Source organism: Vigna angularis, chromosome 10 (assembly GCF_016808095.1).
Source record: "Vigna angularis cultivar LongXiaoDou No.4 chromosome 10, ASM1680809v1, whole genome shotgun sequence".
In the NCBI taxonomy this organism is placed as follows: domain Eukaryota; kingdom Viridiplantae; phylum Streptophyta; class Magnoliopsida; order Fabales; family Fabaceae; genus Vigna; species Vigna angularis.
The window spans coordinates 11,806,366-11,833,586 of NC_068979.1; the positions used below are offsets into that span (position 1 = coordinate 11,806,366).

Consider the following 27,221-nt stretch of genomic DNA (forward strand, 5'->3'; position numbering starts at 1 on the left):
AGAGCTCCCTTGTTGTCCAGAACCAACAACACGAAAATGAGAGTATAAGAGGCTCCCTAGGGTCTGCCCCCTTCTTTGCACTAAAACCTAGGTCCGCCCACCAATAGGCCTTTTCCAATTCTACCCAAAATTGGGCCTAAACCCTAAAAATTGATAATACAATTTAATTAATTCTAAAACGCCTATGTGGAGAGAATTTGTTGACGTCGCAACCCTTTTGATGTCCAAAATATACTTCCAAAAATTCTTGTACAATTAATAATGACAATAATTAGTTTCAGATAATTCAAATTAATTAAAATAAGAATTATTGAGCAAATTAAGCACAAATAGCAAAGTTGAGGAAATAATGGACATTCTTGAACAATTTCTTAATTAAATGTAGTATAATAAGCTAAGTGAAGTCAAGAAAATATTGACTCATCAACTATTGTGGGCTACAATGATCTGGACTAGACTAGAGTAGGCCGCTCTAGGACGATAGGTGACGGGGAGGGTCGTAGCTGGGTCGGAGGGATAGTGGAGGTTTAGACAGCAATCTCATGACAAGTTGTTTAAAGTTTGTAAACTCGTGTCTCAAATCAAAGTATTCTTGTCACGTTGCTCTAGTGCCTGGGTGAGGCGGACAACGACCTCGTCAACAGTGGTGGAAGAAGAAGGTTGATGTTTTAGAGTACCTCCTCTTGCTGCTGTGTAGTTTGTAGCAAGTTGTCCTGCACCGTACACTCATCCCCTTTTTCTTCCCACCAACGACATCGACCCAACATTGTGTCCTTAGGATGTCGTCATCTTTGTTATTCGTGTTATCCAGTGTAGGAGTTGACCCATGTTCAGATCTAACATTAAAAGCAATGTTAGTGAATGATACAGTAACATAAGAAAAAATTACTAGTAGTAACAATGTTGTATGCTTACAGAAGTCTTTTGAGACCTTTCATCAACGAATTGACTAGTTCCCTTCCGAACATGAGTCTATGTAAAAACCTCATCAACATGGATCGCCCGTCTTAACACTTTTTCCTATAACAAAATTTGGAGGTAGAAGTGAATATAAAATAGAAAATACATAAGTTATATATGAAAAAGATAGAAAAGTAATCAAGGTTTACCATGTGAATGGCATGTTCATGAACCGTGATCAATCCACCGGTATGTAGGGTGCCACCCTTTTCAGAAGCTCTGTTCTTCTAGGCAGTAGCACACTTATTGCAAAACTCTACTGAATTCCAATGAGCGAGTAAAGTGTTCCATATGTGCTCGCCCAGCCAGTAAGGGCGCTCCCTTACATTGCGGGCATCTCTAAACATCTTTGACAGCTGATGAATGCTTTAGAGTGGAAATTTTGTATTTCATATTCATGTTCAGGTTTCCACTGCACTTTCATCTCTAAGAATAAACGATACAAACATTTATTAATTAACATACTAAAATAAGAATGACAATTAGTTTAATGGGTTGTTCACCTTAAAAGGTTGCCACAATGGTTGTTTGTCCTGTGCAGGCATAACTCTCCAACTAGGCCACAGACTCAGATATTGTTGCTTAATTGACCGTGTGATGGCTTGAGAAGCAACCTTGGATGGAACAAACCTGCATATAAACAAATAAAAGTCATTTCAAAGATGTACTACTTAAAACATCAAAATTAGTAAGAAAGGGATTTGGGTATTATTACCCTCGATCAAAAGGTTCAATCCATGGTCGATCATGGAGAGGCGGGTCAACACCATCACCAGCTAAATCTGCATCAACAGATGGTGTCGTAGTCTTAGAAGGCGGTACAAGAGATGAGGAAGGTATAGAAGTAGGGTCAGGGGAGGAGTGCGGGTAATAATCATAGGGGGTACAAGAGTGGTTGCTATAGGGGGAGGAGGAGGGTCTACTGCAGGGGGAGGAGGAGGATCTGCTATAGCTAAAAGAGGGGGGTCTGCTGCATCACCATCAGGGTCGTGCAATGCAGTTATACGTTCAACTTCTAAAATTTCTTGTGCCTGTGACATTTTCTCAAGTTGATAGGCAATATCTTCTTCAACCTCATTTGAGTCAATGCGACCTCTAGGCTTCGTTTATATTGCAAAAGCTCAACCACTTTTGTCACTACTGTAGAATGTGGATATAAGACATAATAAACATGTCTGACATTAGACTGTAGAATGTTAACATTACTTAAAAATAGTCTAATTAAAATTGGTAGAATGTTAGGATGTTAAGATTACTTAAAATTAGTCTACTTTAGGTCAATTGACAATTTCTCACCCTTTAAGTACACTTTTTTAGGTTCTAACTACTTAAACTTTGAGTTTTAGGTAATTATTTGTTTTTGACAAGTTTCCTAGCTTCATTTCACTACTTTAGACTTGTTAGAATGTTAACATTACTGAAAATTAGTCTACTTTAGATCAATTGTAAATTTCTCACCCTTCAAGTAAACTTTTTTAGCTTCTAAATACTCAAACTTTGAGTTTTAGGTAATTCTTTTCTTTTAACTAGTTTCCTAGCTTCATTTCACTACTTTAGACTTTTTAGGATGTTAACATTATTTAAAATTAGTCTACTTTAGGTCAATTGTCAATTTCTTACCTTTTAAGTACACTTTTTGGGATTCTAACTACTCAATCTTTAAGTTTTAGGTCATTATTAGCTTTTGACTTCCTAGCTTCCTTTTACTACTTTAGACTTGTTAGGATGTTAACATTACTTAAAATTAGTCTACTTTAGGCAATGGAAATTTCTCACCCATTAAGTACAGTTTTTTAGGTTCTAACTACTCAAACTTTTAGTTTTAGGTAATTCTTTTCTTTTGACAAGTTTCCTAGCTTCATTTCACTACTTTAGAGTTGTTAGGATGTTAACATTACTGAAAATTAGTCTACTTTAGGTCAATCATCAATTTCTCACCCTTTAAGTAAACTCTTTTAGGTTCTAAATACTCAAATTGAGTTTTAGGTAATTCTTTGTATTTTACTACTTTCCTAGCTTCATTTCACTACCTTAGACTTGTTAGGATGTTAACATTACTTAAAATCAGTCTACTTTTGCTCAATTGCCAATTTCTAACCTTTTAAGTACACTTTTTTGGGTTCTAACTACTCAAACTTTAAATTTTAGGTAATTCTTTGCTTTTGACTACTTTTCTAGCTTCATTTCACTACTTTAGACTTATAAGGATGTTAAGATTACTTAAAATTAGTCTACTTTAGGTCAATTGGCAATTTCTTACCCTTTAAGTACACTTTTTTAGGTTTTAACTACTCAAACTTTGATTTTTAGATAAGTCTTTGCTTTTGAAAAGTTTCCTAGCTTCATTTCACTACTTTAGACTTGTTAGGATGTTAACATTACTGAAAATTAGGCTACTTTAGGTCAATTGCGAATTCTCACCCTTTTAAGTAAACTTATTTAGGTTCTAAATACTCAAACTTTGAGTTTTAGGTAATTTTTTGCTTTTGACTACTTTTCTAGTTTCATTTCACTACTTTAGACTTGTTAGGATGTTAACATTACTTAAAATTAGTCTACTTTAGGTCAATTACCAATTTTGCACCTTTTAAGTACACTATTTTGGGTTTTAACAACTCAAACTTTGTGTTTTAGGTAATTATTTACTTTTGATTACTTTCCTAACTTGATTTCACTACTTTAGAGTTGTTTCTAGCAAACATTTCAAGTTTTGGAGAAAAGAATAAGCAAAGAGTGGCATTCTAGCCTCATCAAGAATAAAACAACACAAACAAGTGTTGCAGTACCACAATTCTGGTCTACAACCTTCAAACAACAAGGTTTATGGAGTAAAAGATCAAAGCCAGTGCATGAGAGCATTTAGACAAGTTTGAATGCACTGTTAGGCCTACCTAGGTGTATTAGAATAAGGATGAACAGACTGTATGTAGGAATACATGCCAAGAGGCATCTTTTAGAATCAACTATTCAGAAGTATCTTTATTTTCTCTCTTCTACTTATCCCAACCTGCTGTTATGCCATAGTCAACCAGGATAAAAATTGCTTTAGGTGCTGTTAAAGGGTAATCTAAACCTACAACTTCTTTTGTTTTGTTTTCAAACAACCAATTTGGAAACACTCCTTACAATGTACAAGTAGTGAAATCTAAGCTAGTCAAGTTTCTTTGATGTAGACGAAACCTGGAAGTCGAATAGAATAATTCTCAGTTGTTGAAGGCAAATTAAACACTTGAAATGGAGATTTAGGAATCCAAGTTTGTATACTAGGTTGTAAGTCTAAAATGAATTTGTTGCCTTCACCAGATATGAACTTAACTTTTGAATGATTGCCAAATGGTGTAAAAGAAATGGGAATTCATTGAAGGCATTACTAAACTAAAAAGGGTAATCTAAACCTACACATTCTATGATCTTACAAACATGGTAATATGTCTCATGCCTAATTCTGACTAATTAGAACCAATGGCAGAGACACTTGTACATGGTTTATCTTTTCAAGTTCATCATTCATAAATTAAAGTACCAAAACAAGCCTCTTACATATTTCACAATCAGTTTCAAACTATTTACAACAAAGTTTGTCAAACCTCAATGTATACAATATCATAAAACTTCAATCAATAGAACTTAACATTCAAACTAAACATTCACAACATTTTGAACAATATAAAATTCATGACACAAAATGAAAATAATAGGACATAGTACATACAATCATTCAATTTCAGTTTACGTCCTCATACCTCCGCCTTTGCTTTCCTTTCCTACTCACGTCTTCTCCGTAAATTCTCTTCCTCTCTTTCTAGCCACAATTCAAACTCGTCTAAAAGCTCACCCTAACATATCCAATGGAAGTTTATTTAGGTTTATTCATTATATTACCTACATAACCACCTAGTTCATTCACATACAAAGAAAATCATAATTATGATCCCCTTCATCAACAGATTGTTCATTCACAAAATAAATAACTTACCTCTACTGCAACGACAACCCTAGGTGTATTGGCACCTCCGATAGCCTCTCTCGCGAAGCCCTTCTCATGCACAGAAAGTCACTTTGTCACATAGCCTCTCTCTATTCACGTCGCGACACCACCCCCTGACGCGGCGACAACACCTCCTCACGCCATCAAATCACCGTCGTGAACAAACCCTAAGAATATCCTCCCTTACAACAATGGAAGGCGCCACATCAATTGCATGTGTCCATCAACCACACACACTTTTGGAGAATGGACAAAGAGGAGCTCGAGAGCGGTCAATGACGGAACCGCAATGGAGGAGTGGGAAAGAATGGCAATGGTGGTTTCGGATTGCGAACGAGAGAGTGTGAGGGAGAGAAAGACGAGAGAGCGCGAAGCTGCGAAATCAGAAATTGGGAGTGAAAGTGGGAGAGGGAAATCCTAATCTAATTTCATATAATCTATGCACATACCGATGGTCATATTCCCTCGGTAAAAAACCACTCATATGATCGTTAGTAAATCTGCCAGTAAATACCATTTACTAACGGACCATAGGCCGTCGATATTCGTGCTTTTCTTATAGTGAGACTTAATATAATTAGTTATATAACCATTAATTCAATCTAGTTCATATATTGATTGAATTAAATTTCATATAAATATTTGATCGAATATAGAACATAAATTCTTTTGTCAACCCAATTTATCCTTTTATTTTTTATGGTATATGTGTTAGAAAATGACACTCATTTACATATTTCTAATCATGATTATGGTATTTTACACACTGTGTGTCAATAAGACAATTATAATTTATAGACTTACATATTGGTTTTTTTCCTACAAAGTTATAAACTCTACTATTAAACACCATTTATTTTCTATTATTGTCTAATAACCACTACATTAATCTACTTACCTTTGAATTATAAAAATCCTAAACAAATAAACAACTCATTTAATCTTATTACATTTAAGTTTAACTTAACAAAACTTTCCCTTAAACTTAAATGTTTATTATGTCTTTCATCCAAACTTTTCCAAATGTATTAACCTACACCAAGCTTGCTCCTTTCATGCTTACTCCTTTCATTAAGAGTTACAATTGGGTTCATCCGTTTCACCTTGGTCGACTTATCCAATGCTCTGACCGACTTGTTCTTCATCTTGGTCATCTTGACCTTTGCACTCATTATCTCAAAATAATAACTACTAGAATAATCAACCAAAAATTGCCAATCAGAAGAATCATTAACATCATTAACAACATCCTTCAAGGCCTCGTCCTTTGTTTCAAACTTTAAGTAATACTCATGAAGCTTGTTGCGCATATTCTTATATAAATGACCTACTTCATGCAGAATAGCCTTTCGTACCATATCTGTATGTGGAAGTCTCCAATTGTTCAACATATTTTCCACTTTTGTGTTAAATAAACTTAAATTAAAAAAAAGGTTAAAATTGTAATTTTAGTTTGGTTTATTGATTTTGTTAGTTTCAGTCAGGGAGATATTTTTTTTAGGCGTTGATAGATTCCAAGTGCGCTTTTCAGTTGTTTCATTTTTATATTTTTGTAGGTAACAGTACAACCACAATTGACTATTTTTATTTTGTTTCTTTATTGAGTTTGTACGGCTATGTTAACAGCCTTCTTCAATTAATGAAAGGCAGCGCAATATACTTCAGAGAAAATATTTTCGTGCGTGAGGTTATTTTTAACAAAGTCAGAGCTTTATCCTCAAAGTACCGAGAGAGAGGAGATAGTTAAATACTGAGGAAAATAGTGAGTGCTTGAGTTTTTGGTGAGAGAGATGACAAAGGTTACCAATGGTATGAGTGTGCCATAATTGATGAGAAAAATCAATTATGATAATTGGTGTCTACAAATGAAGGCATTATTGAGATCCTAAGACATTTAAGATATCACTAGTAAAAAATGCATTTTAAACTCGCACAATAAGCTTCGGTTTAGGCGAAATCGAAGCCTATCAAAACGCGGTGGCATTTTTGTAGTTTAGTCGAACTTATACGCCTCGGTTCAAAGGGAATCGAAGCATATAAGTTTTATTACCTCGGTTAAAGCATACAACCGATGCCTAACAACCTGCAATTCCACCTACCCCTCTGCACAACAGACTTTCCAGCTTTTCGAGCCTGACCTACTGCTTCGTTTCACCCAGAACCGATGTGAAAACGTGTTTATGCCTCGGTTTAACTGGTAACCGAGGTAGTATCGCTTCCAGGGGGTTAACAAATTTAACCTTTAGTTTTCTTCTTCCTCGCCCATTTCGCGCAGAACCTTTCCTCTCCCTAATTCTACCCCTCAATCGCATTCTTTGTCCAACATCCAATCTAAGGAAAGTTTGGATATTCTTTTTGGTGTCAGTCAAGCACGATCAAGCGGAGGTTCATTTCGAAGAAGAAGAAATGTAAGTACCTATTTTTCTGGCCAACTCTGCGTCTCTCTCCTCACCTTCCTCCGCCTTCGACCACAAGCCGTAGCTCCTCGCTCCCACGCCCTTCATCCTCGGCAAGCACATACGCACCGACGATAACACTTCCAAGGACAATGTTGTTTCCGTGGGCCTCTCTACCCCGATCGGACTGTGGGCTCTCCCTGCTCGCCCCAATTTCGGACAAATTTGGAGCTTCGTCGTCGCTCCATAAATGGTCGTACAGCCCGTCGTCGTGTCGGTGTCGCAACAACAGGCGTCGCTCTTTGCTCATCATCGACGTCAGCAGCAGTAGGCCATTGGAGAAGCGTCGGCGGCTAGGGTGGGGAATCACCTTCCGGGACATCTGAATGTGTTGGCTTCGTTGTCCGGCGGACCTGGGAATTCTTAGGGTTAGGTTTTTTTTTCTTAGTTTTGAGTGGAGAAGTCCATCCTTTAAGAAATTATTCAATTAGGGTTTTATTTTAGTTCCTACTTATGGTTTGGAAAATTAATTAGGTTCTAAGAAAGTTGGATATTGTTTTAGATTTTGGGGCTTTTGTTGGAGGAGAATGTATTGAAGTGATAACATATTGTGTGGAATTGTGATGCTGAATACAGGTTTTTGCTCTGCTTTTAAGGCCCAACAAGGATCACAAAATCAAAATCTACTGGAACTTCTACCACTACACCATCGGATACACCACCATAATCATCAGTATCATCAACATATTTAAAGGGTTTGAGGCATTGGAGGTTTCCGCAGGGGATCCCTACAATGACTGGAAGCATGCTTACATTGGCATTATTGCAGCTTTGGGTGGTATCGTTGTAGCTTTGGGTGGTATCGCTGTGCTTTTGGAAAACACTCTAATGCCTTGGTTCAAGTCTTAACCGAGGAAGTAGAGTCCGAGATACTGCCTCGGTTCACAATCGAGGCAAAAAGGGGTAGACTTTTTATCTCACTTGTATATGCCTCGATTCAGGAATCGCTGCCTATTGGCAAAAATAATTGTTGTCATTTCCCTTGACTGCACTAGTGTATGGTCGAAGACTGGTACATTAAACCTAATGAGGACGAACATTAGACAGTGGCATAGATGACAACGTTGAAGAAAACACGTACAAGAGATGAGTCGATATTGTATTTTCTCTACAATGTAGTAGATGAGTCGAGATTCAAAAAAATAGTGAATGCAGCCTTAGCAAAGGAAGCCTGGGAGATATTGAAGTTTGCATATAAAGGTGAAAATCGCATTTGACAAGTCCGAACAAGCTCTTAGTGGAGAGTTTGAATAGTTGAAGATGAGGCCTAAAGAGCACATAACTGAGTACATTACTCGGTTGGAGAATGTGACCAACCAACTTAGTATGAATGGAGAACAAATGTCACCTAGTCGGGTTGTGGGAAAAATTTTGAGATCCCGTACAAAAGATTTTGAAAGTATCATGTGCGTCATAAAAGAATCGAAGGATTTATTGGTTCTCACAGTAGATGAACTTGCTGGGTCATTAGAAGCCCATGAACAAAGGAGAAGGAGTTGGGATGAACAAGTTGAACCTCTCAATCAAGCACTATAGGCACAATTTGACTCAAATGAAACTCAGAATACTTAGAGTCAAGGTTCTGGAGGTAGAGGACAAGGAAGCCGAGGACGAGGTAGACCTGGAGGAGGACGAGGTGGACCTGGTCGAGGTAATTTTGAGAATCATAGTGAAGAGCAACCGATCAGCTGAATTGGCGTAACCGAGGACAAGTGAAAGGCCGGAGAGATTAGTGTTTTAAGTGTGACAAGTATGACCACTATGTAAACAAATGTAGATCAAGGAAATGTTACAATTGTGGTAAGTCTGGTCACAATGCTAAATTTTGTCGGGCAAGAAGAAAAAGATGAAGAAGTCTCCAATTGTTCATGAAGCTTGCTGCGCCAATTCTTATATAAACGACCTGCTTCATGCAGAATAGCCTTTTGTACCATATCTGTATGTGGAAGTCTCCAATTGTTCAACATATTTTGCAGTTTATTGTGTTAAATAAACTTAAATTAAAAAAAAGGTTAAAATGTAATTTTGGTTTGGTTTATTGATTTTGTTAGTTTCAACCAATGAGATATTTTTTTTTTGGCGTTGATAGATTCCAAGTGCGCGTTTTCAATTGTTTCGTTTTTATATTTTTGTAGCGTAACAGTACAACCACGTTGTTTTTTATTGAGTCTGTACGGTTATTTTAATAGCCAAGGCAGCGCAATATATTTCAGAGAAAATATTTTAGTGCGTGAGGTTATTTTTAACATATTGTATCCCTAACACTTTGTGGATTCCACTGGTGCACATTAAGACGTGTATTTTGACGAACAATAAGAGAGAAATCGGTAATGTGGCCTGGACCTATTTCCACAAGCTTTGTAGGATAAATGAAAACATTTAACTTTCCATCTGCACTTTGACCAAAATAATTAAGAACTTCGGCTATTTGATCAGAAAGAATTGGACTGTTTGAATCAATGACAGCAACTCCCAACTCATGCTCCAATTCAGAGAGAAGATCAACATCTAAACTAGGAACCCACCCATGATTCCTGCAAGTTGCCACAAAACTCCTCAACATAACACCATTCGGCTCCATAGGCATGCCCTTGATAATATGATATACCTCTAGAATCAAGCCAGATCTTCCTAGCAAGTCATAGTGTTCAACACTTGGTTTTATGCCATACATTCTCACCATTCAATCAAAATACCTTCTTCCTTCGCAAAGGAGTCCAGCGTGGCTGTAGGCCGAGAGAATCACAACAAAAGCCAAACTATCTGGTTGCAGCCCCATATCCTCCATATAGTTAAACAAAGAGATAACATCTTTATGTTTCCCATGATCAGCAAGAACATGTCAAACAAAGTTGTTTCCAATGCAACATCCATTTCCATGTGACTCATTACAACGTATAGGAATAAATGGACTCACCAGCACGGACATAAAGGATTTAGTACAACCAGAAAGCAAGCTAACCAATTTATCAGTAGTCTCTTTCATCTCCGCCTAGAGCTTCAACTTACTATTCTCCAATAACATCGTGCTCTCGCTTTCATCAAGTGATTCTCCCTTATCTCTGCTTCAATTACCTCCTTCAATGTTTCAATAGCCGCACGTAATTCTCGAGAGGTCTTTAGTGCCAAATCTCGCTCTGTTTTCAACTCCGAAACGTCTATCTGTTTCTGCAACAACAACTTTTCTGCTTCTTCTCGATGCTTCTTCTCGTTCTGGAACCAAAAAACGAGAGGCTTTTCAGTTCACGACTTAGACCTTCAACCTCGCGGTCCTTCTCTCCAAGGAGTATGTCGAAGTAAAGGTTCATCTCCTTGACTCGGTTGTCCACGAAAACTGAAGTACTCAGTCTCCAATCTGGGCTCTCCACTAAGTTGTCATGATACCTCCACGGGTTGTCTTCACTATCTACCGAGCTACCTAGTTTCCAATCCTCCATGCTCTACAATTTCTCCATCGAGTTATGCGAGATCTTTAGGTACCTTTTCGGGCTCTCCGACAACTCATCCAAGCTCTCCTCTGAGCTATGTAGACGTCAATCTGGGCTCATACTTGACAATTCGTCATCTGGGCTTCTTACCATCATCAAAATTCCAATTTCGTCATCGGCTTCCTTAGTAAGGAGATTTGTCTCCTCCTTTCTCTCATTCCGACAATATTTTTATATGTGAACACTCATTTTGCGGACTCTTTGTAGCCATTGGCTATAACATTCCCAACGTCTTGGGATCCAAGAGCTCTCATCTACACACTCAAATTGTCAAAATTAAGTTTCTTTATGAGACAGAAATATGCTGTACCATCTCTTTCTCACTCGCACATTCAGATTCTCTCAACTCTGATATCAATTTCTTAGAAAATGACACTCATATAGATATTTATGAACATGCTTGTAGTGTTTGCTATACTCTGTGTCAATAAAACATTTACAATTTATAAACTTACATATTGGTTTTTCTCCTACAAAATTATAAACTCTAGCATTAAGACACTATTTATTTTCTATTATTGTCTAATAACCACCATATTAATATAGTGACCCTTGCACTCTAAAAATGACAAAACTTCTAAATAAATAAACAACTCCTTTAATCTTATTACATTTAAGTTTAACCTAACAATATGACACTAGTTCTCATACTATACTACAAAAACATAACCACCTAAGATCATCATCCTCACCAACGAACTAATCTTAGATATAAAAGTGACTAAGAGACTTACAACTCCAATACACGCAACAAACATAAAACAATCAATTTTAATTCTAAGGCTCAAAAAGCCTATTAGTTAAAACCTTTCATATCTCTTTCTCAAATTGATTGATTAATTGTTGGAATACCCTCAGATACTTGCTTGTCATGTGATCAAATAGCATCCCTCTTGAAAGTCTGAGTTTTCCATACAGCTCTCTACCGGTTTCATACAACAACACACGTTTGGCATCAACATCATCATAGTGGATTGGTGTAGAATTTTTGGAAGAAAGTACAGGAACAATATGCAAGATTCTTCCTGATGGATAAAGATGTTGTCTAATAGGCTTGTCCGATGTTGCAACTGGACTATCTGCAGTTTCTTCACTATGAACAATGATGACAATGCTCTAGCTAGGACAAGCCAAATCTAGAAGCAATTCAAGTTATAAGTTCATGGATGAAGATTGCGGAATTTGATGGTGGTGAAAGGTGTTGATAACTCATGGTTTTAGTGAGTTGTATGGTGAGGGAAGATGTGTTTAAGGGTTCTCTAAGAGAGGTTAGGCCAAGTCTTGGAGGAAGGTGGCTAGAGGAGGCCAATTGGGTTGCTCTAGCCTAGGGTGTGACATTAAAAGAGTAGTATGACACAAAAATGGCAGCATAACTTTACTCTAAATCAAAGGTGATTACATGATAGAGAGCACCTCTATTTATAGGCTAAGGTGTCTCAAAAATGGGTGGAAACTTTAACTTAAAAGAGCCACCTTGGTTGGCTAGGAGAGCAAGAAGAAATTCTCTCCAATAAGAGAGAAACAAGTTGCAAAAATCCTCTTAAATGAGAGAGTGACATGTGGTCACTACCTATAGAAAAACTCTCCATTCCTAGAGTGACACATGGCCACTAACTAGGAGGAAAACTCTCCAATGGGAAGTCTCCACATCTCTAGGACGAAATCTTGCTCCCTTGTCCTCCAAGCTTAGCCAAAATGTTGACCCCTTAGTCAACACACCCATTTTGGACATCCAAGCATAGTCAACTTTTGGCCTTGGCCCTTTGTTGACTTGTTTGGTCAAAATCTTATTCTACTCGGCCTAAATACAAGGACCAATTGAAATCCTACACTACTAGGCTCATAATACAAAGCCCAAATAAAGTCTAGACTACTTAGCCCAAAATACAAAGCCCAAATAAAATCTAGACTACTTGGCCCAAAATACAAGGTCCAAAATTATTTTTACTCTAATAAATCTTCATGATGACTTAAGATGGTCAAAGAGAAAGAGTCTAGGCTCATCTTCCATAAATGCCTCCAACACTTCATGAATGTGCTAGGTCACTATGAACAACCTCATCATTATTCATCTCTCCTTTTGTGATGACTTTTTCTATGGCTGCTTCTTTTTACTTGCCACCATTGATTTCAAGATTATCCTCGTGTGTGTCTAGCTTAAGCTCCTTATAATATTCATTCAATTCATCGTTAAGTTGAACGGCAGTACGAAAGGCTAATGATTATGGTTAGATGGAATTGCTTCCGCTAGAGGGGGGAGTATACCAATGTGGAAGAGACTCGCCCTTGAGGGGGAGATTGTTGGGAATCCAAGTGTAAGTCCAAGTCTCACATTGGATAGAAATGAGAAAGTAGAGTACTATATAAAGATGAAAGACACATTAACCCATTGCCTTAATGTTTTTTGTAGAGGGTGGTGTCAATCCCTTAAATGGTTGGACTCTCATTGGTGTTTGCATCTCTCTAGTGAATCTCCTCCTCAATAGACCAAATTTCAGTGCTTTAGTTATTGTTTTCGATTATATAATTTGTAGATATTTTAGACTTCACAATCCATAATGTAAATTTATATTTCAAATTATACAATTCATAATATAAATTTAAAGAAAATTCAAAATCAAAATTACATTCTAAAATATATAATTCATAATGTAATTTTTTTTTTACTGTGATGCAAAGACAATCCAAAATGCAAATTAAACTATAATTGTATAATCCGTAATGCAAATTTGGAAAACATTCAAGAATGTAAATTATGTTTTGAATTGTACACTCCGTAATGAAAATTTACATTTTAAATTATACAATTCTATGCAAAATTAGAAGACTATCAAGAATATAAATTACACTCTGGGTTTTATAATTTGTAATGCAAATTTACATTTCAAATTATATAATTTATAATGAAAATGTACAAGACAATTCATAATGCAAAATACATTTCGAAACATACAATAGGTGATTTTTAATAAGGAGCAACTAAATCATTTCACTAATACTATGAAGGTACAAGAAGAAAACATGGGGTGCAAGAACAAATCCCATATTAGAAAACTCCTTCATTAATAGAAGTATAGAGATCCATTCCAAAAAAAATGCTAAGTTATTGATAAAAAAGAATTGTTGATAATTATTTCTCAAACATTATCCGATAAATCAATAAATTTTGTTTGTCAGTAAAACATTAAAATTTAATTTATGATAATGTAATTTATTAAAATTTGACATTTTACTTGTCTATTCTTAATTTAGAAATATAAATGATAGAATAAAATATTATATTACTTTTCTAAAAGTTCTTAAAAGAAAAATAATATTAATTTATGTTATCCAGACTTTATCAAGGTATATTGCTAGAGGTCTATTTGATTAATAGACTTAATCTGATTAGTTATATAACCATTAATCCGATCTAGTTCATATATTAATTGAATTAAATTTCTTATAAACATTTGAGCGAATATAGAACATAAATTCTTCTGTCAGACCCAATTTATCCCTTTATTCTTGGAGGGTATATATGATACTGGTTCTCATACTGCAAAAACTTAACCACATAAGATCATCATCCTCACCAACGAGCTAATCTTACATATAAAAGTGACAGGCTAAGAGACTTATTACAACTCCAATACACGCAACAAACATAAAAGGACGAATTTTAGTTCTAAGGCTCAAGAAGTCTATTAGCTAAAACCTTTCACATCTCTTTCTCAAATTGATTGATTAGTTGTTGGAACACCTTCAGATACTTGCTTGTCATGTGATCAAATAGCATCCCTCTTGAAAGTCGGAGTTTTCCATACAGCTCTCTACCAGTTTCATACAACAACACACGTTTGGCATCAGCATCATCATAGTGGATTGGTTTAGAATTTTCAGAAGAAAGTACAGGAACAATATGCAATATTCTTCCCGGTGGATAAAGATGATGTCTAACAGGCTTCTCTGATGTTGCAACTGCACTATCTGCAGTTTCTTCACTATGAACAACCTTGTCATTTTTCAACTCTCCTTCTGTGATGCCTTTTTCAATGGCTTCTTCTTTTCCCTTGCCACCATTGATTTCAGGATTATCCTCCTGTGTGTCTAGCTTAAGCTCCTTGTAGTATTCATTCAATTCATCGTTAGCAAGGTTGTGAGTAGCAGCTATGATTTCCTTCTCTTCTTCATCCATGTCATCGTTATCAGATCCTTCACCGGAGGATATGGATCCGTCGTCCTCATCACTAGTAAACTCCGAGATTATGAACTCTTCTGTCCCTTCATAACTTGTATTTGATGATCGAGCGGCTTCAGCCAAGTTTTCTGATTTAGAACCTGTCAATGCCGCAGCATTCTCACGTTTGGACCAGCCTATCAGTGACCGAGTTCTTTGTTTACTCTTCATCACAGCCTTTAGGTATATAAAGGAAAATCTCAATGTAATTAGGATGACTATTAATTATATGAGAAATTCGTATGGAAAAGATCAATGGGTCAAATATGATTCCTCTTATACAAAAAAGTAATTAAGATGTTGTGATGTGAAGCCTCATGTAACTGCATAATGACCACAGCCACAGTGTAAAACTGCTGTTAAACTTAAACAGGGGAGGTTGAAGGTACCTCGGTGCCGCGGGATACTGCATGATCTGCAATGGCTTTTGCATTAGATGCAAAAGGTATGCGAGATCCAATTGCGCTGCAAGCAGATTTTATGAATATTTTACGCTTATTCAGACCCTGTAAATCATGCGATCACTATTAATTATGCGGTGACCAAATAGAAGCCAAGTTCAACAAAGAACTACCTATTTTCTGACAGAAACTTTATCCCAAATTAAGCCATTATCATAAACCTACACAAGAACGTATTTGCCAAAACCATGAAATGTTAAAGAACTAATTCAAGAACCTCGTGAATGAAATCATGAACTGAAGCAGCTGACAATGTAGGCACCATGTCATAACCATTTATAATGGACGTGATAAAGGGCTTCCCGAATTCCGCCATTTCCATTGACATACAAGCAGCTGCATAAAAAATTATAACTACTTCTTTAGTATCTTTAAAACCCATATTTTTCTTCATGTGGTTAAACTAAAGATGATGAGATGATTCAGATATCAAAACCCTGATGAAAATTAATTAATTACTTAATCAAGATCAAATTAAAACTTTAGATGAGAACTAAAGAAGAAGAAGTTATATAAGCACATGCCTGGGCCAAAGGTGACACAAGTACATGAAGAGAACTGCTTTATTTCTCGAAGCATAAATGTCAACAGTGCAGCAGTCCCACCACCAAGTGAGTGTCCAAGTATCTATTAAACAAAGATTATTATAAGGATCCTGATATTTTAATAACAAATTTTAATAATTTTTTTACAATGGATCACATGTCATTGCTTTATTGGTCTGTTTGAATTTGTTTTCGGAAAAATATTTGAAACCAACCCATCATAAACCACCACCTCAGTGTTGTCAAAAAATTATTAAAAAAGAGTTTTTAAAAAAACATTTCCTTATTATAATTATGGTAATAGACAAATAAAAAATATTTCTTGACCTGCACGACTAAATAAAAACCATATATAATTTCAGTTTATTTATGAAAATAAATTGAAGTAATGTGAAAAGTAAAACACGATACCTTGATTTACAAAGGGTATTGGAGGAACTATGATGGGTGAACATTACAATATTAATTTTCTTCCAGAAAACATAAGAGGCTAATACTATACCTTGACTTGGAAATCAGGGTATTGACAAAGTTCGTCAAGAAGTTTAGGAGTGCAGTGTTTTTTGATCCAACGAGCTGCAGCAACCATGCCTCGGTGCCCATGTCCTGAAATCACGTTGTTCCTTTTCAGCTCACCATCACTGTAAACGAAATGATTGAAGGAAACGGGAGCACCGATTGCATCCGTCAGAGTGTCTTTTATGCTTCGAGTTCCACGAATGAACACAAACAAACATTTTGATTCTTTATCACGTATCACTGAGAAAGCAGGCTTCAGAATCTGCCAAAGAAAAGCTGTTAGGTAAACTGGCATTTGGTACTAAAAATAAAATAAACATTTTTTAAAATGGAAAGAGTAGAGAACTAAGGTAGAAAATTTTAAAAAGTATATACCCGAGCTCTTCTCTTCCTTAGGAGAACATCTCCCTTAATGAATCCAGCAGCAAACAGAAAGGCACGAAAGCGTTTTTTGCTGAAAAGCATGGTGCGTGTCAAGCATTTTTTGATCTCATACAACTCCTTTAATATTTCGGGGTCTTTCAGTTCTACACAATCGTCTCTTTCTTTACATTCTATTGCAACTGTTTTCTTACCCTGTAAGAACCCAGAAAGGACATTAACTTATGAAGAATAGGTGAAAGAAGGGAATGTTGGAGATGGATGTACCTTTTCCATTATACCATAGAAGATGGCTCTAGGTAAGTCCAAGAGGTTCCATTTGCCGAGTGTCTCTGCATAACCGAACCTAATGGCTTCTGCTAAGGTGAAGACCATGTCCATGGATGTTTTGGGCGCCTCAGCTGGCCTTTTTTCAAGCTTCCCCGCAGCCTTCTTAACCACTCTGGACAGTATCATTTTTTTCCACTGGAATGCAAACGAGAAGAAATTCGGGAAAATGGAACTAGAGAAATAACTAAGAACAAAGATTGCAGTGGCTTGTGGTCTAATGTAGGAGAGAGTGTGAGCTTATATAGGACATGAGAAGCTTGTCTTTTGTAAATAGTTGAGAGGAGTTGTAACAAGGTATATTTTGCTATATTCTTCTTCGTATTCTCTCTTTCCTTTTAAACTTCAAACTTATTAAATCATCCATGAATGAAGTTTGATAAGTAGATGAGTAATAAAGTCTGCATATTCTTAGTGTTTTATTGTCTCTGTGGTTCTATCCTTCCCTTACACCTTTTTACAATGTTATCCTTCTTTTCATCTTACCTCGTATTCGAGTAATTAATCTTATATTTCCCTTATCTTCAAAACAACCAAAATGTTATACAACTGATAAAATTAGTTTTTACAATACTAATTATAAAAATTAATATGATTTCAATTAATTTGACAATTAAATTAATACTGTTTATAAAATCAAACTCTGCAAGTACAAATACTTAATTACGAGTCGAATTAATTAAACACGATCACGTGACGCGCGTGCCGTGGATTTAGGCGGAAGTAAAGATAAATGAAAGGTTTACCATAATATAGACTTTGAAAACAGTATTCTTTCACATCTTAACATGTGAAAAGGTTGTTTTTAAATAACCTTTGTTATGTTTGGTAGTAGGTATGAGATTATTCGTTATCATGTGCTAATCCTTCATCATTTCTCCTACATATCTTTTCCTTTATCATCTGTAAGGTTGTTTTGTTAATTCAATAAAATAAGTAACGTAGTTGACGTTTACCAGGTAAAAAGGAAAGTCTAGTCAACTTATAATAATACTGCATTCCTTTCACGTTGCAATTATCAAGATTAGTTCCCGCCACAAACAGATAAATAAATGTTATTCTTTTAAACTTTGAGATATATTTGTATGTATAAAAATGGCAAGCAGTTTCCTCAACAAGAAACAGGTTTATATGTAAATAATTCGAGACAGAACAAGTTTGATGATGATTTTGCTGTTTCAGTATTGTCTGTGAGGTTTATCGTCAGTGTATTTTTTTGGACATGGTAGGTTTTTTCCCAACCTGTTTCAATCAATCTGATTGAATCAGTCCTTGAATGAGATTACTAGTACCATGAATACTAGTTTATGAACAGTGTCAGAAAATTCAGTAATTCTTTATTTATTTGGAAACCGTAATTAAATAAGTTTATGCTCAATTCTTATCCTAAGGGTATTGGAAAGTGAGAATGGAAGATATATAAAATCAACTATGGTGGAATATGTAATTAAGTTGCTGTGTAGATTTTCTTAAAGTTAAATCGAGGATTATCTCTTCTTTCAATACAAAAAGAAAAATAAATTTTAAGTGAATTTAAAGATAAATCTTTTTTTTTAAAAAAAAAAGGATATCATAGATAATTATTTCTTTTTTAATATAAAAACTTAAAAGGAGTCTTTATAATTTAAAGGATACACAAATCAGAATTTGGAATATAATTATAAAATAAATTTTAAGTATTTAGAGCATATGTAATTTATTTTACTTTTGTAAGTTTATTAGGCAAATAGTTTTTGTTTTTAATTTTCAAATTATTTTAGATTCAATATTTTTTTTTTATTTCTTTGGTTGTTTAAACATTTATGTTTATATAGAGACACCAAATGCATTTGTAAACACTTTAAATCATCTATACATGGAAATTAGTTTTTTATTGAAAGGAAACTTTTAGACTTCTTGGATTGAAGTCTAATTTTTATCAAAGATAAATTTTGTTGTGGTAAATTTTTTTAAATTATCAATTTATTAGATTGTAGCATTTTTCAGTGTTTTAATTTAGTTTTCTTTTCTTATTTACTTTTTGAGAATTCAACTTAAAAAACGACTGTAATGTTTTTTTTAATGGAATTGTATCATCTCGTACCAGAATGTATAATTTGATATGGAAGTTGTATCAAAGTTTGTATGATCTTACAGTGAATGGCTAGGGAGGAATTAACCAGGTTATTACCAGGCACATAAAGAATTTGTTTTCTATTTGTCTTTGGATCTGTGAATAAGTTTTTTATTACTGATAACAAAAAATTATAAAACAACAAAAAGTAAGGTGGTTGGCATATTTTAATCTTGGAAACTTTTAAAATCTAACACCAGATTTGAACTGGTTTTCACTCGGATTGACTTCTTCGCGAAAATTAAGAATGAGAAATATAATATGATTAGTACATAAATGACATAAAAGAAATAGCACATGAAGGAATACGTAAGATGAATGACATAAGCAAAAGAAAAAACTTGCTCTGACATGATGAATTGTAATTAAAATTTTCCTTTGATAATCCGTCAATTCAATTATAATGTTGGACAACTTTTTGTATCAACCCGGTCGTTAAATTGGAGTTATTTATGATAGTGTAGGCCAATAAAATAGTTTATTTTGAATCATCATTCAGAGAATTAAGTACATTATTGTCCTTAATTATTTTTATTTATGCTAAGGCACATTGGTATCGGAAAAGGAAAAAATTATTTAACACCGTTTGACGGATATAATGGTTTTAACAAAAATTAATTTTTGTATTTATAAAGAGAATCAGAGAATAAAAGTTAATATGAAATGGGTATAAAAAAAATCTGATGTCAAAACGCCATTATTCATGAAAAATCGTTTGTCTACTTTTTTTTTTGCAGCATCTTAACTCTGAGTTATTGACAAACACTTTAACCTTTTATTATAGCCACACTATCGCATTCGAAAGTGATATATCTATTGAAAATTTGATTTGATTTAATTCAAACTATATTAAAAGGTAAGTTTAATTCATCTTTTTTCTCTAATATGATGACCTTTTTTAAATTTTCTCTGATATTTTAAATTCTACTAATCTGGTTAATGAAATTAATATAATTATTTTTATCTAATCGACTCTAATGGTGATGATGTTATAATGACATGGAACATAACACGGAATCAAACCTTATCCGTAAAGTTTGAGTTTTATTAGAAATGTTACACGAGTATATATATATATATATATATATATATATATATATATATATATATATATATATATATATATATATTTACCTTTTTAGAAAAGTAAGATCAAGTCGAGAAATTTCAAAATAGTGGGATAAAATTGAAAGAATCATAATAGAGAAAAAAAAAACTATTAAACCTTAAAAAGTATATATTTTTTCGACTATTTACAAATTATAATCAATCTAAATTAAATTTTGTATTTTCAAACTAATGGTGTGATCTAAAGATTAACTTTAAAATAGGTTAAGCAATAAATGAACTTTTAAAAGTATTATTTTTAAATTGATTATTGCTATTAAACCTATTTAGTCAACTTTATTTTAAATAGTTTATTTATTTGTTTCCATTTTATAATATGAAAATCAAAGTCTTACAATAGTAGACAACAGGTACCTTTCATATGTAATAATGTAATCTTTCAAATTAATTAAACTAATGAAGTATCGATTAATTAAATAAACAACATTCTAATGTAATAAATTTACTTAAAAAATTAATGTTGTGTGTATCCAGAAAATTTCTGAACGTTAGAAATATTGATTTGGGATTGTTAAAAGTCTACAATTACATTAATATAAATAAATATTAAATTATGATCTAAATTTATTTACAATATTTATATAAATTATATTATGTGTAATTTATATAAGTTATAACTTATATAATTTTGGGATTGTAAAAATATTACGTGTAATTTATACAAGTTATTATAGTAAACAGTAACTTATGATTTCGAGCCAAAATATAACCATGAAAAAAAGAGTAATGATATATATATGAAGTTGTTTTATATTCATAATAATACATTATCATATCCAACAAATGTGAAAAATAGATAAAAACTTAGGAATCAATTGTAGTTGTCATTTTTTTTTTATGATTGTCTTCTTCTGTAAGAGAACTAATAATATTAAACAATTTTTTAATAAATAATCAATAACTATCAGTTTTAGACAAAATATTAAACTCTACACTTGGTAATCACCATTAATTTATTAGTCACGCACGTGTCGTCAATGTTTGGTGGAAGTAGAGTTAAACCAAAGGTTTTTAAATTAACAACTTGTATTTCTCTTCCTTTTTAATTATTCCTCTTAACGTGTGAAAGGAAGAATTTTAAATTGACCTATGTTAGGTAGGGAATCAGATTATTGGTGTTTATCTGCTAATCCTGCATTATTTCTCGTAAATTTTTCCTTTCATGCTAAGTTTTTTTTTTAATTGAATAAAACAAGTAACATCGTTGACGTTTACATGGGAAAACACAGTCTCGTGAACTTTAATAAATTATAATAATACATTATCTTCTTATTGAAATTACCAAGATTCATTCCCGCCAGAAGATGTTTGACATAAAAGTGAGATATTAAACGATACTCTTATAATTTGACTAGCATTTCAATATTTGTAAATATAATAAATAACAAATAGTTATATGTAATATTATTTATGAGGTCACATTTATATTATAATAATAAATTGATTTTCATTATATCATCACTTCTCTTTCTCCAATAGCGTGTATTGACATTCTTTATACTTTTGCTTTATATTGGCATTATGTTTTTCATTTGATTAGGGTTTAGTAACAGATGAAAGCTCAATTTTTTTGTGGAAAATGATATTTTCAACAATAACTTTTCACAACATTTTGACATGGAATACGTGTCAAAATTTTAGTGGTGCACGTGAAAAATATTTTTTTAATATCAGAATGACGTGGCAATGAAAATTGAGGGCACATTTCAAAATGGAAAATGATACTTGAACAATCATTTTTGACAACATTTAGACACGTGCACACGTGTCAAAATCTGAGTGGTCCATTTTCATTTAATTTTTCCAACTAGACCACTCAGATTTTGACACGTGTGCGCGTGTCTAAATGTTGTCAAAAATGGTTGTTCAAGAAGCATTTTCCTTTCAAAATTTAGCTTCATTTCAAAATTTTCAAATTTCCAATCCGAGGAGCATTTCAGAAAGAGAAGGTCGAGCACGAGAACTAGAGAGAGAAACTCGTCTTTGTTGCATCCAACCACCACTGCCGTCGAAGTGTCGTCGTACCTAGATGGTGTTGTCTTCCCTCCACCCAGCCACCCATTGTTGCCGCAGTGCCGCCCTAGTGCCAGCATTCGAAGGCAAAACCTAGACGGTTCGTCTTCCGTCCTCCTAGCCACCCTACTGCCGTAGTGCCACTGTAGTGCCGACGTTCGAAGGCAAAACCTAAATAGTATGGTCTTCCCTCCTCCCAACCACCCAGTGTCGCTGGAGTGCCGCCGCAGTGCCGTCGGAGTACCTTTATAAAAGGTTTTTTCTTCCTTTTAACTATGACTTGCGTCCTTAATGAATCGTACCTTTGTTGTTTTTGTTTTAATGTTTAATAGCAATTATCGGTCCCGGCAGTTGCTGTAAGATAGATTTCTAGAGATTTTGAAATTGATTTTTGTCTTTCGAACGACTAGGTGTTAATTTTTCTGCACCTGCCAAGTGTTTGAAGGGATGCATGAATGAACTTGAGAGTTGATTTTTTTTCAATAGTCTCGATGACTGACTGCATATCTTTTTTCAATACTATTTTATAGATCCTTATTAGTGAACTTGGTAGGTAGAGGCTACCTATATTTTTGAATTGTATGAGAGCTAAATTGCTTTTGATTTTTGTATCGTGTTGTTATGTGATTGTAATGATGCCTATGGATTCTGGAAATTTTGATACATATACTCTTTTATGTTATATGAAAAAGAAACGTAAAATGGGGTTTTAATTTGGGATTGATTATTTATGATGTATAGACTAATCTGTCTAATTTTATAATGGATTGTTAAATATGAACATATTGATTGATCAATCTTTTCTGCAATCCTTCTTGTGATATATGCAAAATAAAAGTATATGAGTGTATGAATATTAAATGTTGATACATGAATGATATATATACACTTAGGTAATGAAGATAAACTTACTTTTTATTCTATTTTAGACTAAAATAAGAGAAAGAAAGTTTTAGTGAACTGTTTGCTGTTTTATAATGTTTCTGCTAAAAACAGAAAAGTAAAATGTCGTTGTTAAATTTTATTTTGCCAGAAAATTTCTACTGTCTTTATTCTGTTTTGCTGGAAATCTACACTAAAATTATTTGCTGTTTGGGTTAAAATGAAAAAAAAAAAAAAGAAATTGATGCAAGGGAGTTTTGTTGTTTTGAATATAATGGTGCAGAATGATTGATTGAGTTAGTTGATTAAATCTTGTTTAAAATATATATTTATATAGTGTGGGTGCATGGCATATATATTATTGTATGGGATGTTAGTCAAAATTGATATATATTATATTATTATTTGATATATTATATTATATTATATTATATATATATATATATATATATATATATATATATATATATATATTAAGTTTATTACGTTTTTTATTATATAGCATAAGTTTTCGGTTTAAATTTTGGATCTAAAATATTCTAATTATTATGTTATATATTATACAACTTACTAATATATATTTTATTTAGGACTTTGGTATACAAGATTACAATGTTATATATTATAAAGTGCAGTAAATTTTTCTAGTGGAATATATAAAATAATATATTACAATATATGAATATAAATATAAATATATATATATATATATATATATATATATATATATATATATTAATTAGATAACTTGTAAAAAGGAGTTATTAGTATATTATATTAAGGATTAGATAATACTTTGGAATTAAAAGTAATAACTAGAATGCTACAATAATATAATTATATAAAGAGGTATGAAGTTGTTAACGTAGTAAACTGCTGGTTTAAATTGAGTTAATCAATATTTATTAGATAAGTGAAGGTTATTTTTGTACTTTGGTTGGATTGGTAGTGATGGATTGCACAATGTTTGTAATGTTTATTTTTGTTAATGTAGTGATGGATTGTACTTTAGTTCAAGTGATTATGTTGAAGAAGCAAACTTATGTTTGACAGCTAATGTTGATGACACTGCAAGCCAAGTAAGTTGCTCTAGCCTTGATACTAGTGAATTTGATGTACAAAAAGCTTTTCTTGAATTGCTTGATGAATCTGAGAAATTGAATGTTGCTCATAAAAATTTGGAAAAGGAATTTAAACAATTGCAAATTAAATATGATAAGGCATTAGATGAGGAAGTAAGTTTGAGAAATAAAATTTGCAACTTGGAAATGAAAGAGTCTTCAAATGTTGAACATCCTGTTGAATGTCTTTCATGTAAGAGTCATATGCTTGATATTGATATTCTTGAAAATCTTCTTGAAGTTGCAAATGGAAATAATAATGTTGAAATGCCTATAACTGTTAAAAAGGTTTATAAAAACAAAAATATTTTTACAAGTAAGAACCAAATTAAAAGAACCCGTAGGGTATGGGTTGAAAAAGAAACTGTGTCTTATAGAAACCCAAATGTTGTCACATGCTTTTATTGTATGAAAAAGGGACACACTTCTAACAAACATAGAATTAAACATTTTGATGTTCCAAATGGAAAATATGTTTGGATTCTTGTTATAAAGTAAATTGTCTCTAACCTCAAAGGACCCAAATGAGATTATGGGGACCAAAACTCTATAATTTGGTTTTGCAGGTTAATTTTTCAAAAGGAAAAGAAGACTCTATGGTATCCTGGTATTTTTTAAGAGCTTTGAAATAATTTATGAATGTTAGATGTGTCTTAAGTTGAAAATTTGGCCCAAATTTGTGTTTTTCGAAAATTAACGTAAATAATCGATTACCAAGCGTAATAATCGATTATCTCGTTCTCAAAAATTTGGATTTCGAAAATATGGCTCGCACATAATCGATTATTTAAAGTAATAATCGATTATCTTAAGTCACAGCATAAAAAAAAAACTTTTTTTAAAATTTTTAAGGAATCTGTCTTTGATTTTTAAAGGGAATATTACTTTTAGGGGAGTAATTTTTAATGAATTAAGAGGATCCAAATTCTTTTTAAGTTAACAAATTTAGGAGGAGCATAAAGATTAGATGTTTTTCTGATTATGATAAAAAATGGGGAAATCTATTTTTGATTGACATATTATGTGATAACTGGTACCTATATAAGGGGAAGATATAAGAGTTTGTTAGATATCTTGATTTTATCTCTATTATGGATTAATTAATACTGTTTGTACTTCTTAATTAGAGTTGAATTTTTGTTTTTCTTATATTCCATGAGGTATTCTATTCTTTCATGTTATGAAATTTCAATTTTATTTCTGTTTTGAAATGCATCAATTCTTTTGTTGAGGGGGAGCAAAATTTGAGGGGGAGTTTTTCCACTTTTTTACTTTTTACTTATGATCAAAAAGGGGGAGAAAACTTCTAATTTAAGTGGTGCAATTATTACTAACATGTTTGTAAGTATGAAATCTGTGCAGGAAATTAGAAATGCTTTTAACAAGAAGATATTTTTTATCATCATAAAAAAGGGAGAGATTGTTACCAATGAGGAGCATTGGTATCTTGAAGCTACTGTGAAATTTTGATGGTGATAAAAGTTGAAGAATGGAAGACTCTAAATGCATCTTTGTTAAACGCATTTTGTAGAAACAAATGTATAGGATAAAATGTAATGATGTAATCGATTATCAAGAGCAATAATCGATTATCAAGAGCAATAATCGATTATCATGAGCAATAATCGATTATCAAGAGCAATAATCGATTATCATGAGCCAGTTTAAAGAAGAGTTGCTTGCGCAAATAATCGATTATTACACATAATAATCGATTATCACTATTTCATTTAATTCTGTCAAAGTCTCTGGAATAATCAATTATTGCTCAGGATAATCGATTATCACTTTTTTGAAAACCCCATAACAGACACAAATAATCGATTATCACTTTTGATAATCGATTATCAGTGGCAATTGGGAGATGTCTTTTCAGTTTTTGACCCTGCACAAAACTAGGCTTATAAATAGAGGTCTTCACAGCTCTTAGAAAGAACTTTTCAATTGAGAGTATTAGAGTTTTGTGCCTAGGGAAAGTTCTCTGTGAGTGAAAAGGATCTATGCCATTTTGAGAATACAGTTTGTCTGAGGAAGTTCTCAAAGTGATAGAGTGCTCTTGTCTGGTCTTGTGAGTAGGAGAAGCTTGCGCTTTGTGTGTCAAAGGTCGGAGCAGTTCTCTTCAAGTTGGCAAAGCTGTTGCTTCAGGTTCGTGTGTCGAAGGAAGCTCTTCCGGTTCGTTTGTCGAAGGAAGTTACTTGTTGCACTCTTCTGGTTCATTTGTCGAAGGAAGTTGTTTTCTATTCTTTGCTCATTTCATTATCTTGTAATTTGTACAACTATATTTTTAGTGGAACTGTTAATCACTTTTTATAGTGATTAACGACTGGACGTAGATTCTGTTGAATCGAACCAGTATAAAAATTACTCGTGTGATTTTCTATTCCCTATATTTTTTATCTTTTACGCATATCAACTGTTCGATAAATTTTCTGAAAGAAAATTGATTTTCTAAAAACAGACCAATTTATTTTTAAAAAGTGACCGAACACGCTTTTTGCTACTCTAAGCTTTATTCCGCTGCGTTACACTCTTTTTCGTACCAATCAACACAAAAAACATTATTATCCTAAATTAGTACAAGTCTTCTACAATAATATACGTATTTTTTTTATGACTAAGT

At 33.3% G+C, this 27,221-nt stretch overlaps 1 protein-coding gene across 1 annotated transcript; it reads right to left on the reverse strand.

Moving 5' to 3' along the window:
• Nucleotides 1–14,439: 14,439 nt before the first annotated feature.
• LOC108334864 (uncharacterized) lies at nucleotides 14,440–17,557 on the reverse strand. Its single transcript, XM_017570794.2, has 7 exons — nucleotides 17,285–17,557; nucleotides 17,012–17,212; nucleotides 16,620–16,898; nucleotides 16,097–16,199; nucleotides 15,790–15,908; nucleotides 15,501–15,617; nucleotides 14,440–15,288 (listed from the first exon to the last, which is right to left on the reverse strand). The coding sequence occupies exons 1-7, from the start codon at nucleotides 17,471–17,473 to the stop codon at nucleotides 14,593–14,595; spliced, it is 1,704 nt and encodes a 567-aa protein (XP_017426283.2). The 5' UTR covers nucleotides 17,474–17,557; the 3' UTR covers nucleotides 14,440–14,592.
• Between the last annotated feature and the right edge of the window lie 9,664 nt (nucleotides 17,558–27,221).

What these genes read in the sequence shown, in the direction of transcription:
- LOC108334864 (XM_017570794.2), bottom strand. Translation starts at nt 17,473, where the DNA reads ATGATACTGTCCAGAGTGGTTAAGAAGGCTGCGGGGAAGCTTGAAAAA. An exon ending in ACCCTGATTTCCAAGTCAAG is followed by an intron (nt 16,200 to 16,619) that starts GTATAGTATTAG and finishes TTTGTTTAATAG; the next exon opens with ATACTTGGACACTCACTTGG. An exon ending in CAGTATCCCGCGGCACCGAG is followed by an intron (nt 15,289 to 15,500) that starts GTACCTTCAACC and finishes ATATACCTAAAG; the next exon opens with GCTGTGATGAAGAGTAAACA.